Source organism: Sorghum bicolor, chromosome 9, assembly GCF_000003195.3.
Source record: "Sorghum bicolor cultivar BTx623 chromosome 9, Sorghum_bicolor_NCBIv3, whole genome shotgun sequence".
Lineage (NCBI taxonomy): Eukaryota > Viridiplantae > Streptophyta > Magnoliopsida > Poales > Poaceae > Sorghum > Sorghum bicolor.
The window spans coordinates 52,588,549-52,616,368 of NC_012878.2; the positions used below are offsets into that span (position 1 = coordinate 52,588,549).

General features: G+C 43.9%; 4 protein-coding genes across 6 annotated transcripts; 1 reads left to right on the top strand and 3 right to left on the bottom strand.

Annotated features, from left to right (window-relative positions):
• On the bottom strand, positions 816-7,027 carry LOC8061800 (translation initiation factor IF-2, chloroplastic). Of its 2 annotated transcripts, none has more exons than XM_021447222.1 (13): positions 6,850-7,027; positions 4,747-6,203; positions 4,632-4,664; positions 4,396-4,509; positions 4,139-4,288; positions 3,950-4,048; positions 3,800-3,862; positions 3,565-3,720; positions 3,369-3,434; positions 2,510-2,746; positions 2,156-2,431; positions 1,723-1,911; positions 816-1,474 (listed from the first exon to the last, which is right to left on the bottom strand). In XM_021447222.1, the coding sequence occupies exons 2-13, from the start codon at positions 6,127-6,129 to the stop codon at positions 1,313-1,315; spliced, it is 2,928 nt and encodes a 975-aa protein (XP_021302897.1). In that variant the 5' UTR covers positions 6,130-6,203; positions 6,850-7,027; the 3' UTR covers positions 816-1,312. The 2 variants fall into 2 exon arrangements, with proteins under 2 accessions (XP_021302897.1, XP_021302898.1); XM_021447223.1 differs by lacking the exon at positions 6,850-7,027 and adding an exon at positions 6,358-6,431 and having other exon boundaries at positions 869-1,474.
• Positions 9,350-13,869, bottom strand: LOC8061801 (probable methyltransferase PMT23). Its single transcript, XM_021447435.1, has 8 exons — positions 12,940-13,869; positions 12,220-12,369; positions 11,601-11,871; positions 11,353-11,463; positions 11,060-11,231; positions 10,652-10,909; positions 9,981-10,175; positions 9,350-9,892 (listed from the first exon to the last, which is right to left on the bottom strand). The coding sequence occupies exons 1-8, from the start codon at positions 13,609-13,611 to the stop codon at positions 9,685-9,687; spliced, it is 2,037 nt and encodes a 678-aa protein (XP_021303110.1). The 5' UTR covers positions 13,612-13,869; the 3' UTR covers positions 9,350-9,684.
• Positions 14,328-19,389, bottom strand: LOC8061802. 2 transcript variants are annotated; one of them, XM_002441206.2, is made up of 9 exons: positions 18,955-19,389; positions 17,539-17,780; positions 17,395-17,445; positions 17,224-17,297; positions 16,866-17,128; positions 16,557-16,625; positions 15,314-15,372; positions 15,137-15,238; positions 14,328-14,716 (listed from the first exon to the last, which is right to left on the bottom strand). In XM_002441206.2, exons 2-9 carry the CDS (start codon positions 17,750-17,752, stop codon positions 14,580-14,582), a joined length of 969 nt encoding a protein of 322 aa, XP_002441251.1. In that variant the 5' UTR covers positions 17,753-17,780; positions 18,955-19,389; the 3' UTR covers positions 14,328-14,579. The 2 variants fall into 2 exon arrangements, with proteins under 2 accessions (XP_002441251.1, XP_021303111.1); XM_021447436.1 differs by lacking the exon at positions 18,955-19,389 and adding an exon at positions 18,207-18,229.
• Positions 24,654-27,584, top strand: LOC8061803 (zinc transporter 5). Its single transcript, XM_002439899.2, has 3 exons — positions 24,654-25,437; positions 25,532-25,681; positions 26,125-27,584. The coding sequence occupies exons 1-3, from the start codon at positions 24,763-24,765 to the stop codon at positions 26,428-26,430; spliced, it is 1,131 nt and encodes a 376-aa protein (XP_002439944.1). The 5' UTR covers positions 24,654-24,762; the 3' UTR covers positions 26,431-27,584.

Here is a 27,820-nt window from a genome sequence, read left to right on the forward strand (position 1 = left end):
TTTTCCTGTTCAGCGTTTCAAACGTGAACCTTGCTGGCCATCATAAGCAAAACAACAGTACTTGGTGCGTGCCTGCTCTTGGAGACGTCAGTCAAATACCTACGACGGACGGACGATTCCCCTAGCTAGGTTAACCTCACCTTTCTATCCTGAAGCGACGAGGACGACGACGACGACGATGGATGGAAAGCTAATATGCTGGCTGGCTAATATTTGCAGTGTCCCGATTGCGATTTGCGCGTACGTCATAGATCCTCCGAGATCAGTTGGGCCGGATGGCGATCACTAGCTTTAGTCTGCTTTCTCTGAGCACTAGCTTGATTGATGCTTATTTTACTTCGCAAATACGTACGGCTTCTTAACCCATCTGGACTGTAAATAAGGGGAGAAAAGAAAACCTCTGCCAACGCTGATGGACAAGTCTCCCCCCTGATTACGACCGCGCGCGCGTGGCAGGAATGCGCGTTGTTCAATTCTCCATCAGGTGCCGTCGCCGTTCGAGAGGGGGGCGGCGGCGCGGGCGCGACACACCGGCCGCCGCCGCCCGTCGGGTTCCGGAGGCGGAATAGATTTGAGTTTGACCGTGAGCACTGAGCAGTGAGCTAGCTAACCTGCGTCCTAACTGCAGACTGCTGCCTGACGGCTAACGCTATGCACACCGAGGCCTGACGTCAGGCAGTCGGGATGTGTAGCGCTGAGCGTCAGAAGCATATATAGCCATATAAATACTACAAAACTAAGCTTAATTGGCTCGAAGATTGTAGCAAGGAACGAGAAAAGTGACAATAATAGTGCTCCAAAAGTTCAAGAATATATATGTACTGTAAACTTTTAGTGGACTGTTGAAGGCAGATTCTGTAGTAACAAATTAGTAGGGCAACCTCGTTCCCATTTCTATTAACTCTATATATCTATCATGAAGAGTATGAATGACGGTTCAACAATGGCGGCGGTGTCGCCGTTGCAGTTACATCTTGTGTAAAATAAAATCAATAGTTGCAAAACTAGACACCCGTTATCTACCTGTCACTATTAGAGGCAAACTAAAAAGGGTAAAACAGCTGATCCCATCTTCTCTATGTACATCAACTTTCAGCAGCAGATGCAGCTCTGGCAGGCGCGAGATGGTCGTCGAGCTCAGACACCGGTGCTGTAGAATTGATCTTCATATATGTTAAGTCTGTACAGCAACATGCTTGTTATTCTTCAGAACTTCGACCAGTGCCCTCCAGATTCGTTGCCAAAAAAATTGTTGGCCACAGGCTGCTGCTGCAACTGTTAAACCACTTCTTTCTTATCAGCGTTGCCAATTCTACAGCTGGACACCTGCATCCTTGAGCGCGGCAGTCACGGTTGCAGAGGCCTCCTCGAGTGTTCTTGCCTTCTTCACAGTATTGAATGCCTCTACGATGTCACCTTCCTGCCATTCATCGAAGTCATCTACCCCAATACCACACTCTAGCCCAGCACCAACCTAGTGGAAAAGGAAAATTCCAGTTCACATTGTTAGCACTGGTTGTAGTCTCACAGTACAAACAGAGGATGCATGAACATAACAAAGTAATTCTGTATCACTAAGATAATTAGTTTTCCCAGTTCAGAAAGTAATTTTTGTTTGTTCAATAGTCAATACAAGATCAAATGTGCATCTTTGATTAACTTATTAACCAGGAAGTGAACTGCAGTATGAAGATTTGAAGACTCGGAGTGTAAATTCCATACCTCCTTTACAGCTTCTTTCACCCTTCTCAAGGAATCAAGCGAACCCACATATACTTCTTTCCCTTTGCGAAGAACCCGAACATTACAATCTTGAACAACTTTTCCTGTAGTAATCATGCAGCCTGCCACCTTTCCACTGCCACTACTAAAAACAGCTCGAACTTTTGCAGAACCAATTGGTACTTCCTCCTGGAGAAGAAACATGTATTCAGGATAAACAGAAAAGTAGCTCACTAAAGTTACTCAGCCTTTACAAAACAGAAAAACTCCCAGTTAGAATCCTAATGGAGAAATTAATGAATACTCATTTAATTGAAGGATGAAGAATCTATCAACTTTGGAAAGATGTTGAACTACAATTAATGATGACAGCCCATTGACTTTATGGACTTCTTTCGGTCAACTGATTTAAAATCCCAAAAGTATCTGTTACCTCAGCAGGTTCAAGAAGACCTTCCATGGCATTCCGTAAATCATCAATCAAATCGTAGATCACTTTGTACAGACGAATTTCAACACTTTTCTTCTTAGCATAGTTTTTAACTGATCCTGGTGCTCTGACATTAAAGCCAAATATAATTCCTTCTGAAGCAACAGCCAGATCAACATCGCTAACACTCACATCTCCTGGAGCTTGAAGGAGGAACCTCAGAGAGACATTTTCTTGTGGTAGAGCTTGGATGGCTTGCCTAATGGCCTCGATTGTACCCTATTGATCAATCCTTAGTATTTTCAGAAAGAAAGAACCATTATTAGAAACAAAATGTTTACATATATCACCCACTACCTGAAAATCAACTTTAAGGATAACATTTAGCTCATGTGTATCAATTCCAGTTTGCTTCGCAGATGAAACCGATGCTGCAATAGATGAAAGCGTGACTTTTCCTTCCCCAGCTTTTGCAGATATCCTTTCTAGCCGCAGTGCTTCAGCACGCTCATTCGCCCTTTCACGTGCAACATCAAGGTTGTCAACAACCTCAAATTCATCACCAGCAAGGGGAACATTATTGAGGCCAATAACCTATCAAGAGTTTTTGATAAAAAAAATCAGGATGCTTATATCACTGCTGTTCCATGAGCGTTCAACCATTGTTTAAAGCAAAAGGAATCATCCTTTGAAGGTATAATGCAAGCTTGAAACACATAGGTACTCTACTATTTTTGTTTTGTCACACTGCTTTGGAGAATCCATGACTGACACAGAGCGAATTTCTAAAGTCCAGGCTTATCCACTTGAAATCTTTTTTTTTAGGAACAGCGGGGGAGCCCCCTACCTTATTTTATATATAAATATGAAAGAAAAAAATGTACTGAGGTGTAATTCATAACAAATCTGGCATTTAGTCCTCAATAAAAAAACAATTAATGCAGAAAAATAAAGCAGAGTTATCATGGTGATATATGTCAGTTATCAAGATCCAGTTTTGTTGTTCCAATAACCTTATTTTAATAAAGGAGAAACATTCGGTGCATTCTCATAGTATAACTTTACATGACTCATATTCACAAGAGCTAATGTATATTTTGCGGCAAAAGCAAGTGAATGCAATTCTAGTATGTACATAAAACATAAATATGTTAGAATAAGAAGAGTAGGAAGGAATCACAGAAGAGAAAATTGAAGAAAATAGGGAATGAAAAACCTGCACGGCATTGGATGGTCCTGCTTTGTCAACGAGCTTCCCACGATCATCATACAATGCACGGATCTGTCATAATATAGGTGTGATGTTATATACCAATCAATCCACAAATATGTGTTAGATTTTGTTTTTCTAATGCTACATTGTACTCTCAACATATTAACAAATGCAATGAATAAGAATATAGGAGACCAACCTTTCCATAAGCTTCACCACACACAATAATATCAGCTTTGTTTAGGGTTCCATTCTGAACAACTAAGGTAGCAAGAGGCCCTTTGGCCTTGTCAAGGCATGCTTCAATAACAGTGCCCTTCGCATTTCTATGTGGATTGGCCTTTAATTCTTGCAACTTCAAATTTGCAACAAAAGAAAAGGTCAAAAAAGAACTTAATAGATTGCTAGAAAACATTGCGCAAACAGAAACGTACCTCTGCAACAAGCATGACAGTCTCTAGAAGTTCATCAACATTGTCCCCAGTAAGAGCACTTATCTGGTAGATATCAAATAAAATGGCTCAAATAGGTAATAAGATACTATACTATTGAACTACTGTTTTAAAATTGGCACAATCAGCAACCTGAATCATTGGGGTGTCACCACCCCACATTTCTGGCATGAGCCCAATTTGGGAAAGCTCTTGCATAACTCGTTCTGCATTAGCTCCCTCCTTGTCTATCTGCTTCCATGTGAGTTCAATGAATTCTAAGAAGGGGCTCGTAACAATTTATACCAATGGAGAATACAAGGAAATGATTTGAAAAGGGACCTTGTTTATTGCTATTATAATTGGCACTCCGGCGGCCCTTGCATGTGCAATTGCCTCACTTGTTTGTGGCAGAACACCATCATCCGCAGCAACAACAACAATACAGATATCAGTTACTCTAGCTCCTCTGGCTCTCATTGCACCAAATGCCTGACATATCAAAGAATTAAGAATGGCAATGTCATATGCATAAATGTACATACAACAGAAAAGGGTGAAGTATGGAGTACATGACAACAGAAGTTATATTTATATACCTCATGTCCTGGAGTATCCAGAAAAATACAGGCTTGAGGGTTTCCATCTACTGGTACAAGAACCTGATATGCTCCAATCCCTTGTGTGATACCACCAGCTTCAGATGCTACCACCTATAAGGAACTTGGGTTAGATCAATAATTGCTTAGGAATTTTATTCAAAATAAAAAATACAAAAACTTCCATATATCACTGACAGGAGTAACACATCAAAGATAAGCTATTATAAGTTTACCTTGCTCTTGCGTATATAATCCAACAGAGTTGTCTGCAAACAAAAAATAGCAGCGTCATACAACCAATACTTTAGAAAAGTTGAGAGTTACAAAACGTAGCATCAGACTTGGTACCTTCCCATGATCAACATGTCCCATGATAGTCACAATGGGAGGTCTCACTTCCAATTTATCCAAATCTTCCTCATCAAGGAACTCCTTCTTCTTCGCCATTTCCTCCACTTTCACAGGACCACTTTCTAGTACTTCAACATCATATTCCATGCAAACCATCTTAACCAAATCTTTATCCAGAGTCTGAACATTGTCAAGCATAACTCCTCTCACCGATAAGAATCGTAAAATTTCTGATTCACTAACTGCCAAGTCATATGCCAAGTCCTCAATCAGCATACCTTCTTCACCAACTTCAAGGATCTCAACTCTGACTGGCTCTTCAGCTTGCATAGCCGAGAGCCTTGCAGCCCGGCGTTTTGCCTTGCTCCACCTCCTACCCTTGCGCACTGCAACACCAGAAATTGGCACATCAGCAGTATCCTCATCAACTAATCCATCATCATTGGGCATACGTCGCCGGGAACCAGCTTGTGTGTCTGGTTTTTTGCGACGATCAACTCTGACTTTTGCTGGTGGGCCTCGCACTGGTTTTAGAGGATCTAACAATTCCTCAGGTACAATCGGATCAACTGCTGCCCTCTTGGAAGCAAATTTATCAATAAGGATGGGTCCTTTTTTCTCCTTTGATGTATCGGACTTGACAGGCCGACGAGGAGGCGGTGCTACAGAAGGTTTAGATAGTAGCGGAGGGGCAGGTTTCGATGGAGATGACACTGAAGGTTTAGCTACAGGTATAGACTGACTCCTACTTTCAGTTCGTGGTTGCTCTCTAATGACCTTACGTACAGTTGGCACAGGGTTCCCCTTCCGCCATACACTCTTCAGTGTTTTTGTCTTCCTCGAATTCCCACCTTCCTCCACTAATGTTGGTCCTGGACCGTTATTCGGAACATTATTCTGCCTTGAACTAAGGTTGCCACCATCTGCACTACCAAAGCTCGAGGCCTCAAGCTTCTCCGCCTTCTCCAATACAGCGTCCAATGACTCCCTGACCTTCTCTCTGTCATCTAAAGTTGCTCCTGCTGACTTCTGATCAGGCAGTGATGCTGTTCTCATGCTCTCCGGTGGTCCATTTAGCTGGACTGGCTTCTGTGGTGGTACTGGCTTCTGTGGCGGCTTCAGAAGGAGATCATTGTCGTCATCAGCCTTCACACTGACACTCCCTCTTGACGAGAACTGAACACCCTTCTCCTCAATCAGATTAGTGATGACCATACACCTGCAAAGCCTCCCAGGCTCATACTGCCACCGCCTTATGCCGTCGAACCCCGTGAAGCTGATTCTTGTGACCAAGTGCGCCCTCCTTGCAGCAGAAGCAGCCGGGAGTGGGCCAGACCTCCCATTGCTTCCGAGGTTGGTGACAGAAGCAGGAGATGCCATGGCAATATACTCTTAGCAATACTGCCCTGCACTCATAAATGTTGAGAACACAAGGTATTTGATAGCAGGGCTACCTGTTGGAGAATCAAATACAAAATCAAATTGTGTAACAAAATTCAAGCTCACTTAACAGACCCAGAATAAAATGTGTGGCTAGGAAATTTCAATTCTAAGAGAATCTGAGGAAAGACCAAAATTTGAAGCAGTAATCGAATTCAGTGAACACACCAGATAAATACCCTTTCTCCTAAATGCTTGTTTGCGAGCGCACAGTATTTGCTTATGGACTGCACACACTGGACGACAAGGGGAAAAAATGTGAAAAAAAAAAATTAAAGAGGCCGGTTAGGCGGTGCAGGTGACGTGGGCGGCCGCCGGAGAAGAGAAGGCGGCGTTGCGACGCGGGAGCCGGCGGGAGGCGGGGGAGCTCGAGCCGGAGACGGAGAAGATGCTGGGATTAGCGGCGGCTGCGGTGGCGGCCTCACGGGCGGCGGCGAGGGCGGCGACGCCTGACTATCCGAGCCGGGCGGGCAAGCGGCGGCGGCAGCGGGGGAGCGTGGTGGAGGGAAGAAGATAAGATATAGAGAGAGGAGAGGTGAAGATTAGCAGCATGTGTGGGCGTTTCCGCTTGCACACGCACGCGCGCTAGTTGAGTTCGGGGTGCAGGGTGCAGGGAGCTCGTTCCGCACACCAGGAACTGAAGGGAAAGGGCGGGCGTACCTAGCGGACGATCGTCGCCGGCGAAGCGCAGATGAAACCTCGCCCAGCGCCGCTGCCGCCGGCGAGGAACCGGGACGTGAACCACTACGGATTGGGGAAGTGTCCTTGTTCCCGAAAAACTATCAGGAGAGAGCTCTCCCGATTGGCTTATCGCGAGGGCCACGCCAGAGAAATGGGGGCAGCCGCGGCAGGCTTGAATGGGTGGTGATAAGGTGGCAGTGGCACGCCGGAGAGCCACTCAGCATATCTGCCGTGGTTGCTTTCTGGCCTGGATTTTTTTTTTCCTTTTTTCTTTTTTTGGTTGGATTAAGTGAATTCACAATAATACTGGACCAGATTGTATGCGTGTAAGAGTACACTTTAATTTTCAGTGAATTAGGACTCTATTCGCTTGTATAGCGAATTAATAATGTTTTCTCTCCCAACAAATCAGCGAATACTACTTTTAGTTCAAAGTAGGAATATTCAGTGAACTAAATCGTCAACAAAACATTTAGTGAAACTATAGTTATTGCAAATCAAACAAAATACCATTGAGTTAACCGTAACAAACTATTCACGAATTATTCATGTTCACCAATGTTGCTACTACACTATGATTACAAAAATAAGCATCATCAATGTTGCGATTAGTTCATCACCATTACCAAAATAAGGATCGTCCGATAGCATTGTGTTATATTGTGTGTTAGACAGCAGAATATATGTTGAAGTCTTATGTGGACTAGCAGATGATCCAGTTGCATTATGGTCGGGCTCGTTTGTTAGAGTGCACAGTATGATCCAATGGTTTTTTAATGGGCAATAGAGAAGCTAAGCAAATTAGAAGAGGGTGCAATGTCTTGTAGGCCAGAAAATTTAAGTTGCAATCATGGTGAAAATTTAATTCTAGTATTGGTATTTAAAATTGTTGTGGTGCATCCACACTCACAAAAGCTACAACGTAGCTTCATACCTTCACCACTTTTAGTGGATCTGGTGGATCATCTAGTGGCACTTGCAACGACTAGTTTACCTTGCATAGAGCTTACTTATATCCACTATATGATCTAACTTGAATTGTACTAGTGAGATTAGGTGAGGATTAGAGAAGCAAGACAAATAGGACCACCAGATGATCTAATCCTCTTTTATGAAGCACGATGTTGCGTTTCTTTGAAAACTTTTTTCAATGACTTCAATAGGTCATTTGGAGTTCTCTCTAATCCAAGATAGTTCCACACACATAGGAAAGCTTTGTGTAGGGTTCGAGGGAAGTTCAAGTGAAGAAAAGTGCTCGAGACTTGAGAGTTCCTTAGTTTGCATCCTTTCGATCTCATCAAGTGAAGAATGAAAACCTAGTACTCTTGGAGTTTGTCCGCTCCTAGATAGCTTGGTGGAGGATCAGGTCTCCTTTCTGACGGAGATCTATTAGAATGATTTTAGACATGTGCTTAATTTAAGACCTGCCAATCCAGAGTGGATAGTGGGTACTCCTAGTGGATCTTGAGCCTTGGTGACTCAAGGTAGCAAACATGAATTAGGTTGTAGTGGCAACTACTCGATACCATAGAAAAAAACAATTGTCACTTTTCCACTTTTTATTTTCATGAATTTTAGTATCACCTATCTTATTGTGTGTGTTAATCATTGCGTGAATCTTATGATACCAAAATTTACATGTTTTTTGGGACGGATGGAGTATTTGCTTAGTATGTTTCTCTAGCTAGTTTCCCTTATGCATATCTTCTAAATAAGGACATGGTCAGTTTTATTGGTCTAAGGACTCGTTTTTAGTGTGCTTTTATAGAAGTTTAAGGCTAGTTCTTGCTTATGGGTGAAGTAGTGTATAATAATATATTAAAGTTTGTTAATTATTTTTAAGCCTTAATTTATCCTATCTTGAGGCCATTCATTCGATCTCTACATTTTTGTCACAGTAAAATGTACGAGTCTACAATTATACCGTTATAGCAAAGCATTGAGCGAAAGATAATTTTAATTTGAAGAATAAATATTGTTTTCAACCAAACCATCCAAAATACATTAAAATAAAATTGTTCAACCTGTAAATTTTGTAAGCATCGATCAGTGACCGATACAAAAGGATCATGTCTTGAACACTGATGAATATTAGAATAATTTACATACCACTACTTTGTAAAAGCACGTTAGCCTAATACAAGTTATCCTTAAGGCTTTCATATGCAACTTTGACATTATACAGCTTTGCCTGTTAAAAAGGAGTCGGTTTTAGGCTGCAATAGATTAATAAAAAGGAATTTTACCATAATCTTGACAATGGACAAACAATTTTCTAGAGTTATCCCTGGAACCCTAATTCATATTCTCCTCTCTCTCCTCTCCTCTTTTCTCCACCTCAGCATTTAGCCAGCTTAGAGCCCCAATCTCTTATTATACTTGCTATGGGGCACCAACCAAACTCCAAATGCACCTTTGTCTATCTGCGGGTCAACAGGAGGTGCTCAATACTAGGTTTCACATCCTGGGAGGCGGGAGCTTACTAATGTCAGAATGTACTGGCATTACAGAACCATGAGAAGGAGTACAAGGTTATTTCAAAATCCTTTTGTTCAGTGTACAAAAGTTATGGATGAGCAAGTATACAAAACACGTTTCATACCTTTGTATGCATGTTCTAAAAAAAAGATCCCTTTGTATGCATTTGTCAGAACGTGACTACTGCTATATAAGTTTATAACATCCTTGTTATTATGCTTTTACATAAGTAATAATCTACATTGGCTGTGTTGCAGAAAGAATTAATTTGATCAGAATTCAAAGAATCAATAGAATCATTGATTGTTGATGACTCCCCTGAAAGTATGATCTGTGTCACCCTGACGTGGAAGATGGTTTGCCGGGCCGCCAGAAACTCTTTCTAGCAACAAGAAATTGCTGTTTCACGATGACAGTTTCATAGTGCAGAGACTTCAGGATTGGGCGCATCTTTTTTATCATCTCTAATGTGTCTTTCAACACAAACCATCTTCCAGGTCTCAGTATTCTGTCGATTTCAACCACCACTTCAATGAGGTCACACCTAAATAAAAGACACAAATATCACTGCAAGTTTCTGACATAACCGCGGGTGCACAAATAGCAGAAGGTATAAAGGAGCGAGAATTCACCTATTTGTAAGACTTCCAATGAGATTACTCATGTGGAGAAGATCATAGGTACGAGGGTAGGTGTTGAAAGATTCGCACCAGTCATGATATGCCCCAATCAAACCTCTGTTGAAAATAAGTGGCAAGGTATCTGGCTGCCCAATTGGTGCAACATTCATAACCCATAATGGTCGATCAATGAGCGCTGCCGCAAACCTGGTTCAACAAAAGAAGCTTGATTAGCATTCCCATCATGAAATGGAGTCTCCAATTAGTTTAATACCAACTGATTGTTATGCAGATCAGCATGCATACAAAACAGTAAGATCTTTGATATCAGTGTAACAGTAAATTTATTTATGGGTCCTCTGCCTTATTGACTTTGCAGTAAGTCAGAAAGTAATAGAATCAAAAAAGGAGTAACCACTTAAGACACTGCTGAAGCATAAGTTATCCTAATTTCACTAACAAAAACTTTCAGATTGAAAGGCAGCACCCTGCTTTATCAACATATGCTCGGCAGATCTGCCAACCATTAAAAAAAAGGAGACTGGAGTGCAAAAATCTCATGTATATATAAGAAACAATTGAAAGATCTGGCAAGATGCTGTACGAGCATTAATATTTCCACGTCATACAAATTGTCTTTAACTATATAAGAGAAGTAGCAGTAGAAATCTGTCTTTACATACCCTCCAAAACCAGCATTCATGTCCATTACATTACGAATGCTTGACCAATTAAGTGGGAAGTCACTGAAATATACTTCTGAAACGAGCTGTTTCCAATACTTTGTATCAGCTTCAAACTTCTCTTTGTTAGAAGCAGAATCATCAGGTACACTTGCATATCTAACATCAAGTCTTTCGGGCCATGGAACAGGCCAGCTGTATCTTTCATCTGTACTGGTAATGGTAGTTGTGAAAAGGCAACTATCAAGAGGAGCATACCTGCAAAAGCAAAAACAAAGGGCAATGGTATACATGACATTAGATAGAAAGATTGAATGGCAATCATGTTAACGCTATTTGTCAGTGAAAGTTATAATCAGAAATACGCATTTGGAGGCAATAAGACAAGTTTAATAAGTTGTGACCTACCAAGGAAAACGTGATCCATCTCTCTCGGAGCACAGAGGGGGTTCATTGGTCTTCCTTTCAGCATAGCAAGAATTCGATGCCGGCTTTTGATATATAACAACTCCAATTCCATTGACAACTTGAGATTTTACCACTGTTCTCCAGCAGATTGATTTAGTCAGAGTAACCATTGCTGTACAAGCAGAATCGGACAATTCAATTAGCATACAAACATATTTACCAAATGACAAAATTCAGATAAAATCTCTAGGATGTTTGTATATTCTCGATAGAATATATGACAGCCTACGAACCATTCCAGTCATCTTGGTCTCTTTTCTCTTGACGGTAGACAGGGGTTGCAGACCAAATGAAATATCCTCCAGGCCTTAGTACTCTATTAAGCTCCAACAGTGGTTTTCCACCTGCCATTCCAAGTGGAAGGTTAATTAAACAAAAAAATCAAGGAAAAATAATAATACACTTTACAAAACAGGACAGAAAATATAAATACTACATTATTTTAGTTTTTCTGAATATTGTGAAGAAATAGAATACTTGCCATTTGCATACCAATGGACCCTGCACCTTGCACAGTGTACAACATCGAACGTATTATCAGGAAATGGAAGCTTTTGTGTTCCAATTACAGCTAGAAATGCTGGAATTCCACGCTCCAGTGCAAACTGTATCTGAGCCTCATGCTCATCTTTTGGGGCAAATGACATAGTAATGACATTCCTGTCAAGCAGGTATCCACCAAAGCTGGCAACTCCACATCCAACATCCAAGACAGTTCTTGTGCGCCTTCCCCATTGAATGTCTGGCATAATCTAAAGATGAAATTAATCAACAACAAAGTTACAAGGAGATAGAGAAACAACAGCAAGTTGTTAAACTGATGGCAGTGGCATAATACTTGAGTATAAAATGACTAAACCCCCAGCATAAGAAATTATATTTAGCAACCCAAGCATGCCCTTTATGTTCAACCCTGACCAGCAAAGACTCAAATGGCATTGAACAGACTGAGCAGCGAGCACCAGCAGTGAAATTGATCAAACGATGCATGTAACTCCCGGTGATGCATGCAACTCACTTGTCTATCAAAGTACTTAAAGAACTTCCTCTGCGGAGTTAAGCTGTCCCAACATAGAGAAAAGTTATTTGGTAATGTTTACCTGTTCAACGAACTGAATGTATCTTCCCACACCATCTTTGAATTGAGTTCCACCTCCAGGAAAAACTAGATAATCGCCAGACCTTGTAACCCAGTTCTGATCTTTCTTATACTCCACCAGCTTTGGGTGAGGGACGTTGTTGTACCAAATCTGGATTTGCAGTTAAATGAAACACAATCAGATAGTCAGCCACCTAATGGCATCGTAACCCAAAAAAAATGCAGGACAAACATCATTATAAAGAGGAAATTTACTAACTATCTTACCAAAGGATGCATTAACTGATATATCAGATTTGAAAGTAGCCCCATAAGTTATTTACTTATTTATCATAGAGTCCATGTGCAGAAAGAGTATTCTCTATCTAGAGATTCCAGATCCCCAAACGTATACACTCACTGTGCTGCTTAAGTATAGCAAGTAGCAACTTCCAAAAACAGAGAACGTCCTTAGTCTGTAGTGCAAATCGAGTATTCTAATATGAGAATCAAAAGTTTTTTGGTGGGGTCCCGATCCATGGTCTATTAAAATAACACTAGCACCGCTAGCAGCCCAACCAAGCAAAGTAACCATTGTCATGATCATGATTCATGAATGCCAAATCATTGTAAGCACCTCGAACTTATTATAAGCGAATAAACCAGAGAGGATCAACAACCAGAGCCACTTCCCTCCCTTATCGACAAAGGCAAGCGACGGTGGCGCGGGGGAGGTCCTCACCATGTCACGGCTGCCCGGCCACGGCACAGGCGTCCGGTACCCTGCGGGCAGAGGCACCAGGCATCTGGGCCGGGGCGCCAGGGGGCAGTGCCGCTCCCGGTGCTCCATGTGCCGCCTCGACCGCAGCGCCTTGATCGCCCGCACGTTGTCGAGGCACGGGATGTAGTCCGTCGACGACACGCCCCTCCCGAGCCTGCTGCACGTCTGCCACCTCACGCTCACCGGCGGCACCTCCTCCTCGTCCCCACCCTTCTCCACCGGGGCGACGCTTGTATCCGTCTTCCCGTCCGCCCCGCCTCCCCCGGCGGCGTCGCTGTTGTCGCCTGCTCCCGGCGAGCCGCTGGCTTCCTCGGCGGATGGTTCAGATGCGCTACTGTTGACATCGGCTTTTGTGACGGCTGGTTGTGATGCACTAGTGTCCTTCTCCGCTTTGCCGGTGGCGCTCGAGCCATCTGGTTCCGAGTGAGGTGGGCTTTGCTGTTGGGGAAGAGGAGGAGGAGGAGGTGCGAGGGAAGGGGCTGAGGCGGAGAGACGGGAGGGGAGGAAGGCGAGCGATCCAGGTGAGGGGTCGAGGAAGAGGAAGGCAAGGACGAGGATGGCGGAGACGAGGAGGAAGAGCGAGAGCGAGAGGAGGAATGGCCGCCTCGCGCGGTCGGAGGAAGGGACGGCCATCGCCCCTCCGCGGCGGGCGTCACTGGTGCGCCGTGAATTGTGATCTGCAGGCCTTGGGGAGTGGAACCAACCGGAGGAGTGAAAGAAGAAGGCGGCAGTGGCGGGTGGTGGGGTTCGGCGGCCGGGTGGGCGGGTGGGTGGGTGGGTTTGGAGTGGAAGCGGACCGTCGCGGCCACGGCTGCTGCGTTGGCGCCTCGGCGGCCGCGGTGGAGGATGGCGGGCAGGGAAGGGGATGGTGCTGGTCGTTCTCCGATGGGGTGGCATGGAGCTTTTGGTTTGTTTAAGCTTATTTTATTATTATTACTTTTTTTTTCCTGGTCATGAGTTTGTTGCTACACCACTGCGATCTCGAAGGTCCTCAGTTCTGACTTGTCAACAAACCGAAATGATGAGTAAATTTGAGTTCTCCGTGAAAATTAAGTCGGCCAATTTATCGAGTTTAACTAATCGGTTGTTTTATGGTAAAAAATAGTTTGGACCATCTAGCTATGCTACATCAGTCAGTAATTTATGATTTGCTAATCAGTTTTGGCTCTCGGTTTGTGACTTGTTACACCAATTCACCCAGGATGTATTACTCGATCAATCATTGGTGGCAGAAACAAGGCGTACGTACTATACGTTGGCTGGTCTAAAAAATTATGGTTAAAATTACTGTTGGCTGTTTTTTTAGAAAAAACAATGTTAGCTGAAAAAAAAATACGGCTGATAAGACAAATGAAACAACCGTAAATGGATTTGCTTCGCCTATAATCAATAATCAGTCACCGGATTACCGGACTCATGGTCACACACCTGAGGTTAGTAATGTCGGTCACCCTTTACATCTCAAGCTGTCAGACAGTCGCTAGGAAATGTCAGAGCCTCTAGAGAGAGAATAAAAATGCCATGCTTAAGTGCAGGACCTAAACAAAAGCAAATGTTCCTGGGACAAAAATTCTGTGACAAAACAGTTGGCACATTGGAAACTATCTGATTTGCGATTGTGCACGGTGTTGACGCTGGTCCTCCTTCAACTTCTCCCTGGGCGAGAGCTTGTCGCCGATCAGTGTGACTTTCCAGCAGTCTGCTTGAAGTATGAAAACTGAACCAGCTTTTGGTACAACTGCAGGTTCCAAAGTAGTAAGTTGCTTAGAAAGTCTACAGTTAGAATAACAGAATTTCACATGTGCAAGAGATATCAATATCGGCATGCCTTTGACAATAACATGTCATTTGTTTGTAAGTTGTAACGAGATGAAAAATCATGGCTGCGTGAACCTCCGATCATGAAAGTTTCAGATCATGAGCCGTAAAGGTGTTTCGTTCAGAACAAAGGCTATGGATCACAAACAATTATTTCACAACTCAACAAGTATCCTATGGAGGTAGAGCTATAGAAGAATGGTGGCATTTACAGTAGATGGAATCTAGCAATAGAACAAGGCTGCTTATAATCACTTTAAGGGCCATTTTACTACACAAAATAAAATACAACTAATGTAAGTGATTCACAATACAGCACCAGAAAGAGAAGGATAGGTACCTCGCAAGCGGTTGTCCTCGGATATAATTCCAAATGTCTCTGCAGTATCCCGAATCATGATGCCGTTTACACCTTGATATGAAGCAGCTTTGCATTCTGCCACTGGATACCTCAAAGAAATGTAAGCATGATTGAATTTAAAAAAAAGTTAATAAAGTAAACCAGCATATGGATCACCTATTAGAAGGGCCCCGTGAAGATCTGCTGAAAGGAGGTTTTCAGACAATTTCTTTTTCCTGTGGGGAAGGCAGCACATGTAAGTAGCTCATATAGGGTACAGATTACAGGAACAAGCACAATGACAGGGTTTACATCCAAGTTTTCCAAAAGATCAAGTCGGTCCCCTGCTCTGAGTGCGCTTGTTTTGCACTCAGGATAATCATTGCTTTTCTTGTTTGTTCAAATCTTCAAACTCATTAATAATTCATAAAACATTATGCTTATATGGTAACAAATGACTTGGTACTTTTAGTTTAGTCCCTGTTGGGATATAAGTGAATTGCCCACCTCTCCTTATCAGCTTAAGCTTTTGGGTTAAACTGGTCGGTGCATGCAGATGCAACTCAATATGGTACCAAAGCCAGAGGTCTCGAGTTCGAATCCTGGTTAGCGCAATTAAACAAAATAATTGTTGCTCGCTCCTATTCCACGTCTGAGGCCTGAGGGAGCCACCACGTAAGGGGGAGTGTTGGAATATAAGTGAATTGCCCACCTCTCCCCATCAGCTTAAGCTTTTGGGTTGAACTGGTCGGTGCATGCAACTCAATAGTCCCTACAGTCAATAAATTTCAGTTCAAGAACTACTAGGGTCTTTGAGTGGTCTCAATGTAGCTTATATAAGAAAGCACATTTTATTGTACTGTATAAAGTCTGGAAATCAGTGTAACTCTTAACTATTTGGTACAGTAGATATATTGTGTTAAAATCCAACATGTTATATGATCAACCTATCACTATAGCACTCTAAACAGAAACAATTCAATATATGTTTTGGTGTTAGGGTGTGTGCTTGTTTGGGTTTGTATTCTAAATACTTTCTTCTCATTAATGCAATGATCCATAGATGTCCTGCCTGCGTATTGAAGGGGAAAAAATGGTTCAACTGGAGACAGTAGCGGAGCCAAAAGCTTTTAGGAGCCCAGGGATCCTCATTATGCAAAATTATTTAGCTAGCAAAATACAGTATTCTTCTTTGATATAAAGAAAATTTTCTTTTGAACTTCACCGACGAGCCCGGCCGATGTGGCTCCGCCACTGACTAAAGAGTTATAGCAGCAGAACATTCAAAGACTAACTGCCTTTTATCTTGTTGAGTTTCAGTATAACACATGGATTTTATTTACCCCGAAAAGACGTAAAGAATAAAAAGGCAGATGAGAGGTACAAAATAACAGACAGAAGGATTATTGTGGAGTCATACGGGGTTACTTTCATAAGCTCTCTGATATAATCCTTCCACATCTCATGCATTGGTTTATAGAAGTCATACCTGCAAGACCAAGAATGTCAGGTGCTTGTGTAGACTCCAAAGTTTTTTTTTGAACGTTAGACTCCAAAGTTAATAAGAGTATTATTTAGAGATTTGAGCAAAGATATAAACTTTAGTTTCATTCATTAAGAAACGCTGTTTTATTCCCATTCGTGTAAAGTGAAGAAACCAAAAACGGTCATGTTTTTTGGTGGTGAGGTATCAACCTATGTGAGTATGGGCAACCACAACAAAACTTACTTGTGGAATGTACCATCTAAATCAAATGAACCACATTTCTTATGTTGTTTCAGAGACATGTGCCTTTTTGATCGCTTTGAATGAATCAGCAAAGATCTTGCTTGGGCATCCACTAATCTAGGACCCCTCTGAACATAATTATCCAAAAGGATCCCTTTTTCCAGCTTCAACTTTTTGGCTCCCTTTGTAATTTTCCCAGCATCTCCGCCTTTCTGAATTATGTCATATATAACACTGTGAACAACCTCTGTGCCATCCAAATCCTAAACCAAAGTTCACCATAGCGAATATTAGAGATTGTAAAATAACATATAACAATAAATTTTATATCAAGAACCCATACGAGAGGAAGATTTACCGAGACACCATCTTTGGACAAATTGTCATGAAAGGCACAAGAAAGTTCGCCATACACAGGATTGATTTCTTCACCTACAAAGTTCAAAGTATTTGTTGCACAGGTACACAGCCATACACTTGATACATGTGCACACATAGAGAGAGAGAGAGAGAGAGGTAGGTCGGTTACTTGAGGATGCAGAAGGCTTTTGTTGGCGATTAGAACTGGAAAATGCTACCCCTGAAAAGCAGCAGCAGCAGCAGCATGATTGAAAATGCTGATAAACAAAACCTTGCCTGACTGCATAAAAAAGAATAATGAAGAAAACAAAACCTTTATGAGGAGAAGGCTGGGCATATGTTTGACGAGGAGTGATTTCTAGACCTTTGTCTTTCCTTGGTGCATCAAATTTACGCTTAGGGGTATTAAAATTGCTCTTCTTCTGACTCTTAACCTGTTCATCTTGCAATTTCTTAGCTTTTGCAGCAGTATACTGTTGCTGAAGGGCTTCCAACGTGCGTTTTTTCTGATCAGAGATAGTCGACATTGATCCTTTAGGAAGCCAATACCAGATACTGAAACAACAAAAAGCTATACCTTAACATGGCAACATCCCAAAATATTTGAAGCTGCACGAGCACAACAAATGTCTATAACTACAATTGGATACTGAAAAAGTCTACTCCTTCCAATCACAAATGTAAAAGACAATCTAGCTTTGTTCTAAGTTAATTTTTGTAGCTTGAACTACCAACATGTAAAAAAACTCATACAAATTAGTAATATAAGCTGGACGTTTCTAGATTCATGATGAAATACACTTCCATAAAAATTATTGATCATAGATGCTATTTAACATAATATGCTTTCATCGATAATACAGTTTCATGATAGATTCTATTTAAGATAATATATTTTTATCAATATTCAGAGTTAAATGCAGACTATCCTAATCGACTTTGATTAGTGACCGTGTAATTGGAGCAAGTACCAAGTAGTACCTTAAAAGTGTGACAAACAGTCCAATATGTTTGCAAGTGCATAGCACACACCTTAACTGACACCCAACATGACAACTGGCAAATGATCATAGTCTCATACATAATATTAACCAAATGGCTACGGTGGCTGTGGACCTAGCAAATCGAAGGGAATATTGTCTCAGTAGCACACTTGGTGAAGAGGTTTTGCTAGCATACTACTATTTCAGCTGTAGCTGTATATGCAATTTTAGCACTATCTATCTCCTCTTTGTCTCTCTCCGTTATATCACTCTATTAATTGTGGAGCCCCTGCACCATAAACACATGTTTCGATCTGAGACAGCTCCTCTGGTGTGTTATTTCATCAGTCTCCCGCATGCCTGCAGTTGCTCCTGTCCAGGGTTTGCCTGTTGCTTTTGATCAACTTTAGCTGTCCCTGATGGATTCAGCAGCATACCAATGATCTCTGGTCACGATGATGGTGGTGGTGGTCAAGCTAAAGAAAACCTGCTCTTTTAAGAGAAATGGGGATATGCTTGTCAGGTTGGAGATGAGGACGTTGCAGTAGTCATGGTGCTATGGACATTGGGTCAGAGCGCAGTGGCAGACCCAGGAAGGTTTTTTTTTTCATATGCAACGCCACAAAATTCAAAGAAAAAATTGAGTAAAATGGCTCACAGTTTCAAAATCACAGATCCCGATCTAGAGAAAATCAAATGCCTAAACCATAAAGCCACAGCCATCTGGAAAAAAAAATTAAACTCACCAATTCACGCACTGGTCGTGGGCCGTGGCCGCTGCCGCTGCCGCTGCGGCGCTGCTTGAGTGCCGGCCGTGAGCCGTCCGCCGTCGGGGGCTCGGGGCCTCGGCTCGGGGGTCGAGCGGAGGGGACAGCTGGACCGGAGACGGACGGGAGCGAACGACGGGAGCGCCTGTGCGGGAGCCGGGGGTGGACGGGGTCACGGGAGCGCTGGCGCCTGGCGGACCGCGGCGGCGGCGGCTCCTCCTTGCGCTCCGGCGCGGCGGCGCTCGGCCGCTCGCGAGTCGCGAGTCCGAGTCGCGACCTGTGCGCCTGTGCGGCTGCGGGACAGCGGGATGCGGACTGCGGGAGTCGGGGAGACGGGGACGTGACCTGTGGAGCGCTCGCAGAGCCGTGGTGGGCGGGGACCGACCGCCTGAGCCGGCAGGGCGAACGGCGGATGGCGTAGTGGCTATCTTGGGCGGCTGGCGCCTGGTGGCTAAAGATGTCAATGGAGGCCCGCGACCCGATGGGTATTTACTCTATTAGGGTACCAATATAGAGTGAAACCAGTACTCATGGGTACACAAACGGAGCAAACCCTTCACCCATTGGGTACGCGGGTATGGGGACGTTCTAGTAGTCCCCATACCCATTTACCCATGGGTGAAAAATACTCAGCCCAAAACTAAAAAAGCCCACCAGCCACTAGTCCACCGACAGCCCATACACTGAAACCCTATGTAGTGCTAGCAAAGTACTACTCTGTACTACGTGATTTGTATGGACAAGGAACTATTATGGTGTTGTGACTAGTGGTTGCAGCAGAAATTATTATGTTGCTATTTGCTAGGTATATGGTGAGATGGCTATGTGACGATGCTTGTGAATTGCTACTACGTGACTGGTGCTTGTGAATTGCTGATGTTTGGCGGGTATGGGTGACCCGCCGGGTCTAATTTACCCACCCGGGTATGGGTCTGGGGAAATTCTTCCACTCATCACTGTATATGGGGATACCCGTGGTGTCATATTGTTGTCACGGGGATGGGTCTGGGGAGTTCATACCCGATGGGGATTTACCCATTGCCAACACTACTGGTGGCCGATCGGTGGTGGTCCGGTGGACAAGCAGCGGCGCAACGGTGTGGTGGCAGTCAGTCAGTCAGTCACCTGGGCGAGGCGCTGGTCTCTTAGTGTTGGGCCATTGCATATGGGCTACATGGAGGCATGAGGGATTATTGGGCCAATGACCAGGGCGTGGGTTCTAGGGGCCTAAGGCCAGGTCTGACCTAGGAAAGTCGATGAACTCACGGAAAGGGACGGGGCTCAGCCGATCTCTAAATCGGTATCACTCATTTTGAAGTTACTCGTGTGTGATTTCGGACATTCTCGCCTTCACCGATGTGTGATCTGAGATTTGTCAACACAACTTTTAGCTGCCATAAAATATTTAATAAGGAGAATAAAAGACATTGCTGTCTCTACATTTATCTTCACCTCCTACATACTCACCAAGTCACCATGCATGTGTGAGAGAGAAGCTCATGCTATTATGGTTGGGTGAGTAGATATGACAATTCCGAGGAATTAATTTCAGTAGATTCCGTGTATAACTATCCTAGGTCCTAACTAGTAACTACTTGTCACCACCTAGAATTGCATTCTTTCTTGGATAATCTTCTCATCCTACGACTACATTCTTTTACGGCCAAAGTGGAGGGAGTATATAAAGTGGGCATATAATATTGGGTTAGAAAATTAATAAATATAAGATAGAAAAGAAGATATACACAATTTTGATTTAGATGAGGACTTAAGTCTATCCACCAAGGTATAACATTTACGTCATTTAAGGCCTTGTTTAGTATTTAAAATTTTTCAAGATTCTCCGTCACATCGAATCTTTAAACGCATGTATGAAGTATTAAATATAAATAAAAAATTACTAATTGCATAGTTTGTCTGTAATTTGAGAAGTCCATGGTTGGACAATAATTATCAAATAAGTACAAACAAAAGTGCTACAATGTCAAAATATAAAAAGTTTTGCCAACTAAACAAGGCCTAAGTTTTATAAAGATGATATTATCTTCTAAAATACTTCATTAATTATTATACTACTTATCTTTGTTAAAACTATTAAACGGTGAGCACGCAAACTTACCGAGCAGCGAGCCGATCGTCCTGACGAGCTGTCCACTGAGCCTACCACGCAGAATGTCCATGTGAATTCTGAAAAACTAGACGTGGTTAGCTGCTGAATCACGACCGTGTTGTTGCGTTCTATCCAAACGGTGTCGACATATCCCTATCAACACAAGCTTTCTATGCTCGCTTGACCCGAAAAATAAATGGAGTCTCAGCCTCTCAGGTACACGGAGGCGTAGTGGCGTACATGATGGAGCACCAATCAAACATCGTATCATGGACCTGAGATGATTGGGTTATGGGGCTTTCGGCGATGGGGCGTTGACCTGACGATCATGGGCTGGAGATGATGATTGGTTATGGGCTTTCGCCGATTGGGCGTTGACCTATGGAGGAGCAGCATGCAGCAGCAAGAGAGAGCGCCCAAGTGAGGTATGGTACGGCAAGAGGAATAACTGGGTTCGTATTTCAACAAGGGTTACCCCGGAAAGGGCACACATTCAATACGCTAGCCCATACAGGACATGCACATACTCGCACTCTGTAGAGTACTGAAAGGACAGCCATCCATCTAAGAATTTGTTTTATTGTATGAAAAGTCATGACTGAAAGTATTCTTCGTTAATTTGTTATGAGAAAAAAACACTGCTGAATAATTGACAAATAGATAATATCAAACAAATAGGCTCGTCTTGGGGCAGAGTGTCACCTCGCTTAGCTCCCCAACTGACAGACAGGACCGCACTAGGGCTCAGCAATGTCACCCCGCATGGCTAAGCACTGCCCAAATCCCGTCCAGCCTGATGGATGGGCATACAATCCCAATCACTATGGTTTTTTGTTCTAAATAAAATGCTATTTCATTTGCATCTATAGTTTTTTCTCTATGAATATTTATATGGTTTTGCTAATTCTGGAAGCTAGGAAATACCTAAACCCAAATTTCAGATACTAGAAATATCAGGATACTATTACAATTTTTTGATATCAAGTGTGGAAAGACCAATTTCTTAAAACTCGAATTACCCGAATTTTGGGTATCAAATCCTAGCCCTAGATAGCCTAGTCAGGGCACTCACAATGCAAGACTCTATCACAGAGTCCAAAACAATTAATTATATATTATTTATGGTATTTTGCTGATGTGGCAGCATATTTATTGAAGAAAGAGGTAGAAAAAATAAAACTCCAAGTCTTATTTAGACTCTAAGTCCACATTGTTCGAGGTAATAAATAACTTTAGACTCTATGATAGAGTATGCATTGCGAGTGCCCTCATGCAACCTTGCCTAGACAAGCAACCAAACAAACTATTTAATCCATGATATTTTGTGGCTCAACTTTTGTACTCCCCTCCTCCCAAATTATAAGTCATTCAAAGCTTTCCAAGGTTGACCAAATTTATATAATAAAATAATAGTATTTATGATACATAATATATATCATTAGTTCTCTATTAATTATATATTCATAGTATACCTATTTAATGTCATAAATCTTTGTATTTTTCTTTATAATTTGATCAAACTTGAGATGTTTTGGCTCTTAAAAAAGTTGAAATAACTTATAATTTGGAATGGAGAGATAGTAATAATTAGCCTAATTCTTTTGGTTACAAGAGATGAAGCTAGATTGATTCCTTTATATAAAACTTGTCAATAAAATGAAGCAGTACCTACCGAACCCCCCATGTAATAAACTGTGATTATCTCGCTAAACAGCAAAACTACGAAACAAATTTGTTGTGGATTGCAAAAGGAGAAAGGTAACCTTAACAGTTGCATCAACTCCACTTAAAAGCAAAAGGCTGGTGTGCTTTTTTATTTGTACCAATCGTGAAAGGGTAGCGCTGCTGTTTCTGTTGCGGGAGCTTCTGGGCAGAAGTAGTAAAAAAAAAACTATACAAAATGGCCAAGTTTTAGTATAGTAAACCACTATATACGTTACATATACCGCCACTACATTACAGTACAGATGTTACAAAACCGTCTGATACTAGTGTAGATCATCATGAGAAGGTCTACCGGCCTCATGTTAGATAACACACACATAATGTCGACATTGTGGCAACACGTTACACATGCCAAAAAGTCTTCTGTATAACTGTTCCCCAAGACATTAGAGTTGCTAGAGTATCCGGGTTGCTGTACTCTCTTTGACTCTTTGTCCTAGTTTATTTGATAGGTTGAATACATCGAGTCTACACATGCCACCAGATGATCAGAGCCGCTAATTCCGGTACGGTGGTATTGCGGCTCCGACCGAAGCCGTGTCAAATGGCCATCCATGAAATGCCTTCGGCGAAAAAAATTCGTTTGAGCCAGAGCTGTTTTTCCATTGGACTAGCAGCGTAGAACCCTGAAACATAGTTTCGCATAACTTTTTACAAACTTAGCATAAATTATAACAAAACTGTAATTAGAACCATTTTTTGCTAAACGTTAAAAACTCGTTTGAGCTCCAGATCTGCTTCAAACGAGGAGCTAGAGTCAAAAGCTTTAAGGACTTCCCCAATGCAGGATAACACGAACGTAGGCTTCAAACAAATACAATAGACCACTTTATGCATGTGTTCAAACATTTAATGTGACGAGAGTTAAAATTTAACAAGACAAATTAAACGGGGCCTAAAACTTCCAACGCTAAGTGCAGGCAGTGGCTTTAGGCTTTATGTCGCGCAGCAGTGCATCAGCGCAAAGTAACATGGGAACATCGTCTCCTAAAGATGGATGACATTTCTTGTTACAATGTGTTCTCCAATAGATGCCTGCGACCTTTGTCAGATAAGCCTTGGCAGAAACGTTTGACTGACAAGCCGTGATAGAAAGTACGATTTATTGTGAGAGTAAAACACTATTGAATGGTTGATAGATTCGGCTGATAAGCTCAAACGAACAACTCAGCCACTGTGGCAGCCTGCAGGACTACTAATACCAGCGAACTGGATTCATCTTGCCTAGCTTGAAGACGGGGCAGCACGCCATGTTGGAGCAATGGGGAATCCCTAAGGAGACTGAAGCCATACTAGCTGGCCCTTAGTCCATTTTCGGTCCTTGATTATTGTCAAACACTCCGTACTAGCGTAGTACCACGTCGCACTTTCTGAGCTATCTGATCATTTAGCGTAAAGTGGATCGCTCCACGTAACGTAACAATCAGACTCGTAATCTGTTTAGGACTTCAATAAGGAAGGACCACGGGAAGACGTTGAAAAGCAAGCAGGCGACGGGCAACCAAACCGTCAGACCTCAGAAGCGCGCGCCTCACCGAGCTGCGCCTGAAAAGCGCCTCTCAATCGTGAATCGTCACCCCGTCAACGTCAAAGAACTGGCGGCCACCACCAGTACGGTCTGTAAAAATGACGCCGTGGTCGCGGCAGCAGCATCCTTCGTTGTTGTTCCGCTGCTTTCCAAACGATCCTGTGCTTGTCCGCGTGCGCCGAAACATTGCTGTCTCAGACGTAGCACGGTGATCAGTCCGGAGCCTCGGCCGGCTTTCCCGTCTCGTAACCCCTGGATTTACGCGGCGAGCCCCACGCCCACGGGTACAAAACCCTCGCGCCCTGTGACGAAACCGAGCCCGAGATCGAGCGCATGCGCCCGTGCTGCCCAGTGGCCAGTGCCACCACAGCCTCCGCGCGCCGCGCCACGCCACAGTGCCGCGAGCTAGCCGCAGGCGAAAACGATGGCCAAGCTCGCGGTAGTCGCGGCCGCGCTCTACGCCATCCTAGTCCTGGCGGTCTCACTGCCCGTTCTCGTCACGGCGGCGGAGTGCGACTGCGGCTCGGACGACGCCGCCGCGGCGGGGCGCCGCGACAAGGCGGGGGCGCTGCGGCTGAAGGTGGTGGCCATCTTCTGCATCCTCGCGGGTGGCGCGGTGGGCGCGGCGGTGCCGTCGCTGGGGCACGGCAGGCTCCCCGCGCTGCGGCCGGACGCGGACCTGTTCCTCGCCGTCAAGGCCCTGGCGGGCGGCGTCATCCTCGCCACGGGGCTGGTGCACATCCTGCCCGCGGCCTTCGACGCGCTGGGCTCGCCGTGCCTCGCCGCCGGGCCGTGGAACAGGTTCCCGTTCGCCGGGATGGTCGCCATGCTCGCCGCGGTCGCCACGCTCGTGGTGGACACGGTCGCCACGGGGTACTTCCGCCGCCGGACGGTCGCTAGGAGGAAGGCCGCGGCGGCGGTCGGCGACGAGCCATCGTCGTCGGAGCTCGGGCGTTGCGACGGCGGGGACCTGGAGGCGGAGGCCTCCGACGACTCCGGCGCGCACCACGGGCACGTGCACGGGATGTCCGCGCTCGCACCCGCGCCGACGACGACGACCGTCGACGACGAGCTCGTGCGCCACCGCGTCATCTCTCAGGTACTATACGGGACGCCCAGCCACATGCATGCACGTTCCACGATGCAAACGAAGGTTTTAATTTGAGCTGCTGTCGTGGGATTCGATCGATCAGGTGCTGGAGCTGGGCGTGGTGGTGCACTCGCTGATCATCGGGATGTCCCTGGGCGCCTCCGACTTCCCGAGCACGGTGCGGCCGCTAGTCCCGGCGTTGACGTTCCACCAGCTCTTCGAGGGCATCGGCCTTGGCGGGTGCATCGTCCAGGTGAGCACGCTGTTGTTTTCCAATTTGGATGGGACTGGTTTTTAGGAGTGGTCGATCAGTGTCTTTGTCCACAAAACTACACCATCAATTGCAAAGGGTGGAGTCGTTGGCTTTAGCACTCAGCAGAATCTACCAATCCTCCACAGAAAACGTCGCCGCATCTTCTTGTACCACATCTGATTTTTTTTTTTACTTTTGTTTTTTTTCCTTGTTCTTTTAAGGACTAAAGGTCATAAAAAGTTGTCGACAATAGTAACTGGGCCGGAACTCCTCGGATAGCCTCATATCGGCTAAACATGAGTCAGCCCATGTAAAAAATGTCACTCGTGGTTTTTGTCTTCGGATTGAATTTTGAATATGGATGCTAGTGTCAGTGTGTGATTCCTAAAATAAAACAATGTTTAACTAGTGTGATGACAAAAAGATTTCCTCTTTGGTCACAGGCCAAGTTCCGCCTCAGGTCAATGTTAGCGATGGCAGTCTTCTTCTCGCTGACGACCCCGATCGGCGTCGCCATCGGCATCGGGATATCGTCCGTGTACGACGAGACGAGCCCGACGGCGCTGGTCGTGCAGGGCTTCCTCGAGGCCGCCGCCGCGGGGATCCTGGTGTACATGGCGCTCGTCGACATCCTCGCCGAGGACTTCATGAGCGCCCGGGTGCAGAGCAGTGCGCGCCTGCAGGTCGCGCTCAACACCTCGCTGCTGCTCGGAGCTGGATTGATGTCCATGCTCGCCATCTGGGCTTGACCACGTACAACAAACGTATTTAAGCTGAAGCGCAGCGAGTGGATCGTAGTTTCGTTATAGGTTCGTGTTCCAATGGATCAGGCGTTTTTTAGTTTCGAATGTGTACAAGAAGCGTAAAATTTATGCAAGTTCTTAGGTGCCGCCAAGTAACCAATGACCAGCCGTCGAATCCTACTAATCGGAAGTCTGACAAACCATTTGGATAGCCACCATAGAAATAGTATGTGCCTCGTATAGAAACGGTTGTGAAGTGAAGTCATTTTTTTTCTATTAAAAAGAAATATTAACGGTGATTAACTGTGGAAATATATATTTTCTTCCTGTGCCGTTATTGGGGAAGTTTCCGAGTGTCTAGGACTTCTGCTCCACATTCTTTGGCCTAACAGTTTCAGTTCTAAGCATTTTATTCATAAAAAAGGTTGAATTTGTGAGAGCATATAAAGAGTGCGACATAAACTAAGTTTTTATAAAACTGTTTCATGATGGAGTTTGTGAAGTAGTCCAAAGCACTCTCTTAGTGCCACAAGATGTTGAAATAGAAAAAAGAAGAGTTGATCCCTATTGGGTTAGGGGAAAAAACAATAATAATCAATAGAAAGTCTCTAAGAAACCTCCATTCTTCATAATATGTACCACTTTCATGCAATCTGATTGGATGATTAATCGGTTGCATCCTATATGTTGCGTTAACATCAATCTCTTTTTCAGCGCATAAGTCTCCGCCATCGGTGCATCAACAAGATGTGGCACAAAACTATGGGCTGCTGCTAAAACACCACCCGAGCAATCTCTTATAATAGAACCAACACTACTGCAGCCACCATTTTCATCAAAATCAGCATCAACGTTCACCATGACTTTACCCTCTGGAGGTTTTTTTCATCCCTGTCTTAATATTGAGCTTTTCTTCGTCGCCAGCTTATAGTTGGTTAGTGCCACAATGGCCATGGTGGACCTTGACGGTCGTTGGACAGTTTCTCCATGGATTATTGTCGACGCTCCCACCATATATACCAGGCTGCTGTGATGACTAACTCTGCAAATCCCACCTTGAGGTTCTAGATTTGATAATCCCTTGTGAGAATTTCCTCGAGAATTGCACAACCCGATCTGTCAGTTATAATTAGGCATTGTATTTTCTCCTCGATTCTCAACGAATGCCACACTTGTGTCGCTCGTTCACATGCAAAAATCATGTATTTAATATCTTTGGTAGCTGCAATATATGGTGACTGCAATATTATATGGAGTGGTTTCTATGAGATATCAATTGAATATTGTAGCAAGGAGGAGAACGAGGTGGCTCATAATTTAGCTAAAAGAGCTCGGTAATATAAGCAAATTGTACTTGGGTCGATAAGCCCTCTAGCTTTATTCTAGGCTCTTTGAT

What these genes read in the sequence shown, in the direction of transcription:
- LOC8061802 (XM_002441206.2), bottom strand. Translation starts at nt 17,752, where the DNA reads ATGTCGACTATCTCTGATCAGAAAAAACGCACGTTGGAAGCCCTTCAG. An exon ending in CCAGCCTTCTCCTCATAAAG is followed by an intron (nt 17,446 to 17,538) that starts GTTTTGTTTTCT and finishes GCTGCTTTTCAG; the next exon opens with GGGTAGCATTTTCCAGTTCT. An exon ending in TCACGGGGCCCTTCTAATAG is followed by an intron (nt 15,239 to 15,313) that starts GTGATCCATATG and finishes TGAGGTATCCAG; the next exon opens with TGGCAGAATGCAAAGCTGCT.
- LOC8061800 (XM_021447222.1), bottom strand. Translation starts at nt 6,129, where the DNA reads ATGGCATCTCCTGCTTCTGTCACCAACCTCGGAAGCAATGGGAGGTCT. An exon ending in CTGTCATGCTTGTTGCAGAG is followed by an intron (nt 3,721 to 3,799) that starts GTACGTTTCTGT and finishes GCAAATTTGAAG; the next exon opens with TTGCAAGAATTAAAGGCCAA. An exon ending in TGAAAGAAGCTGTAAAGGAG is followed by an intron (nt 1,475 to 1,722) that starts GTATGGAATTTA and finishes CTTTTCCACTAG; the next exon opens with GTTGGTGCTGGGCTAGAGTG.
- LOC8061801 (XM_021447435.1), bottom strand. Translation starts at nt 13,611, where the DNA reads ATGGCCGTCCCTTCCTCCGACCGCGCGAGGCGGCCATTCCTCCTCTCG. An exon ending in ACATTCAGTTCGTTGAACAG is followed by an intron (nt 11,872 to 12,219) that starts GTAAACATTACC and finishes TTTCATCTTTAG; the next exon opens with ATTATGCCAGACATTCAATG. An exon ending in AGACCAAGATGACTGGAATG is followed by an intron (nt 11,232 to 11,352) that starts GTTCGTAGGCTG and finishes CTGCTTGTACAG; the next exon opens with CAATGGTTACTCTGACTAAA.
- LOC8061803 (XM_002439899.2), top strand. Translation starts at nt 24,763, where the DNA reads ATGGCCAAGCTCGCGGTAGTCGCGGCCGCGCTCTACGCCATCCTAGTC. An exon ending in GCCACCGCGTCATCTCTCAG is followed by an intron (nt 25,438 to 25,531) that starts GTACTATACGGG and finishes TCGATCGATCAG; the next exon opens with GTGCTGGAGCTGGGCGTGGT. An exon ending in TTGGCGGGTGCATCGTCCAG is followed by an intron (nt 25,682 to 26,124) that starts GTGAGCACGCTG and finishes CTTTGGTCACAG; the next exon opens with GCCAAGTTCCGCCTCAGGTC.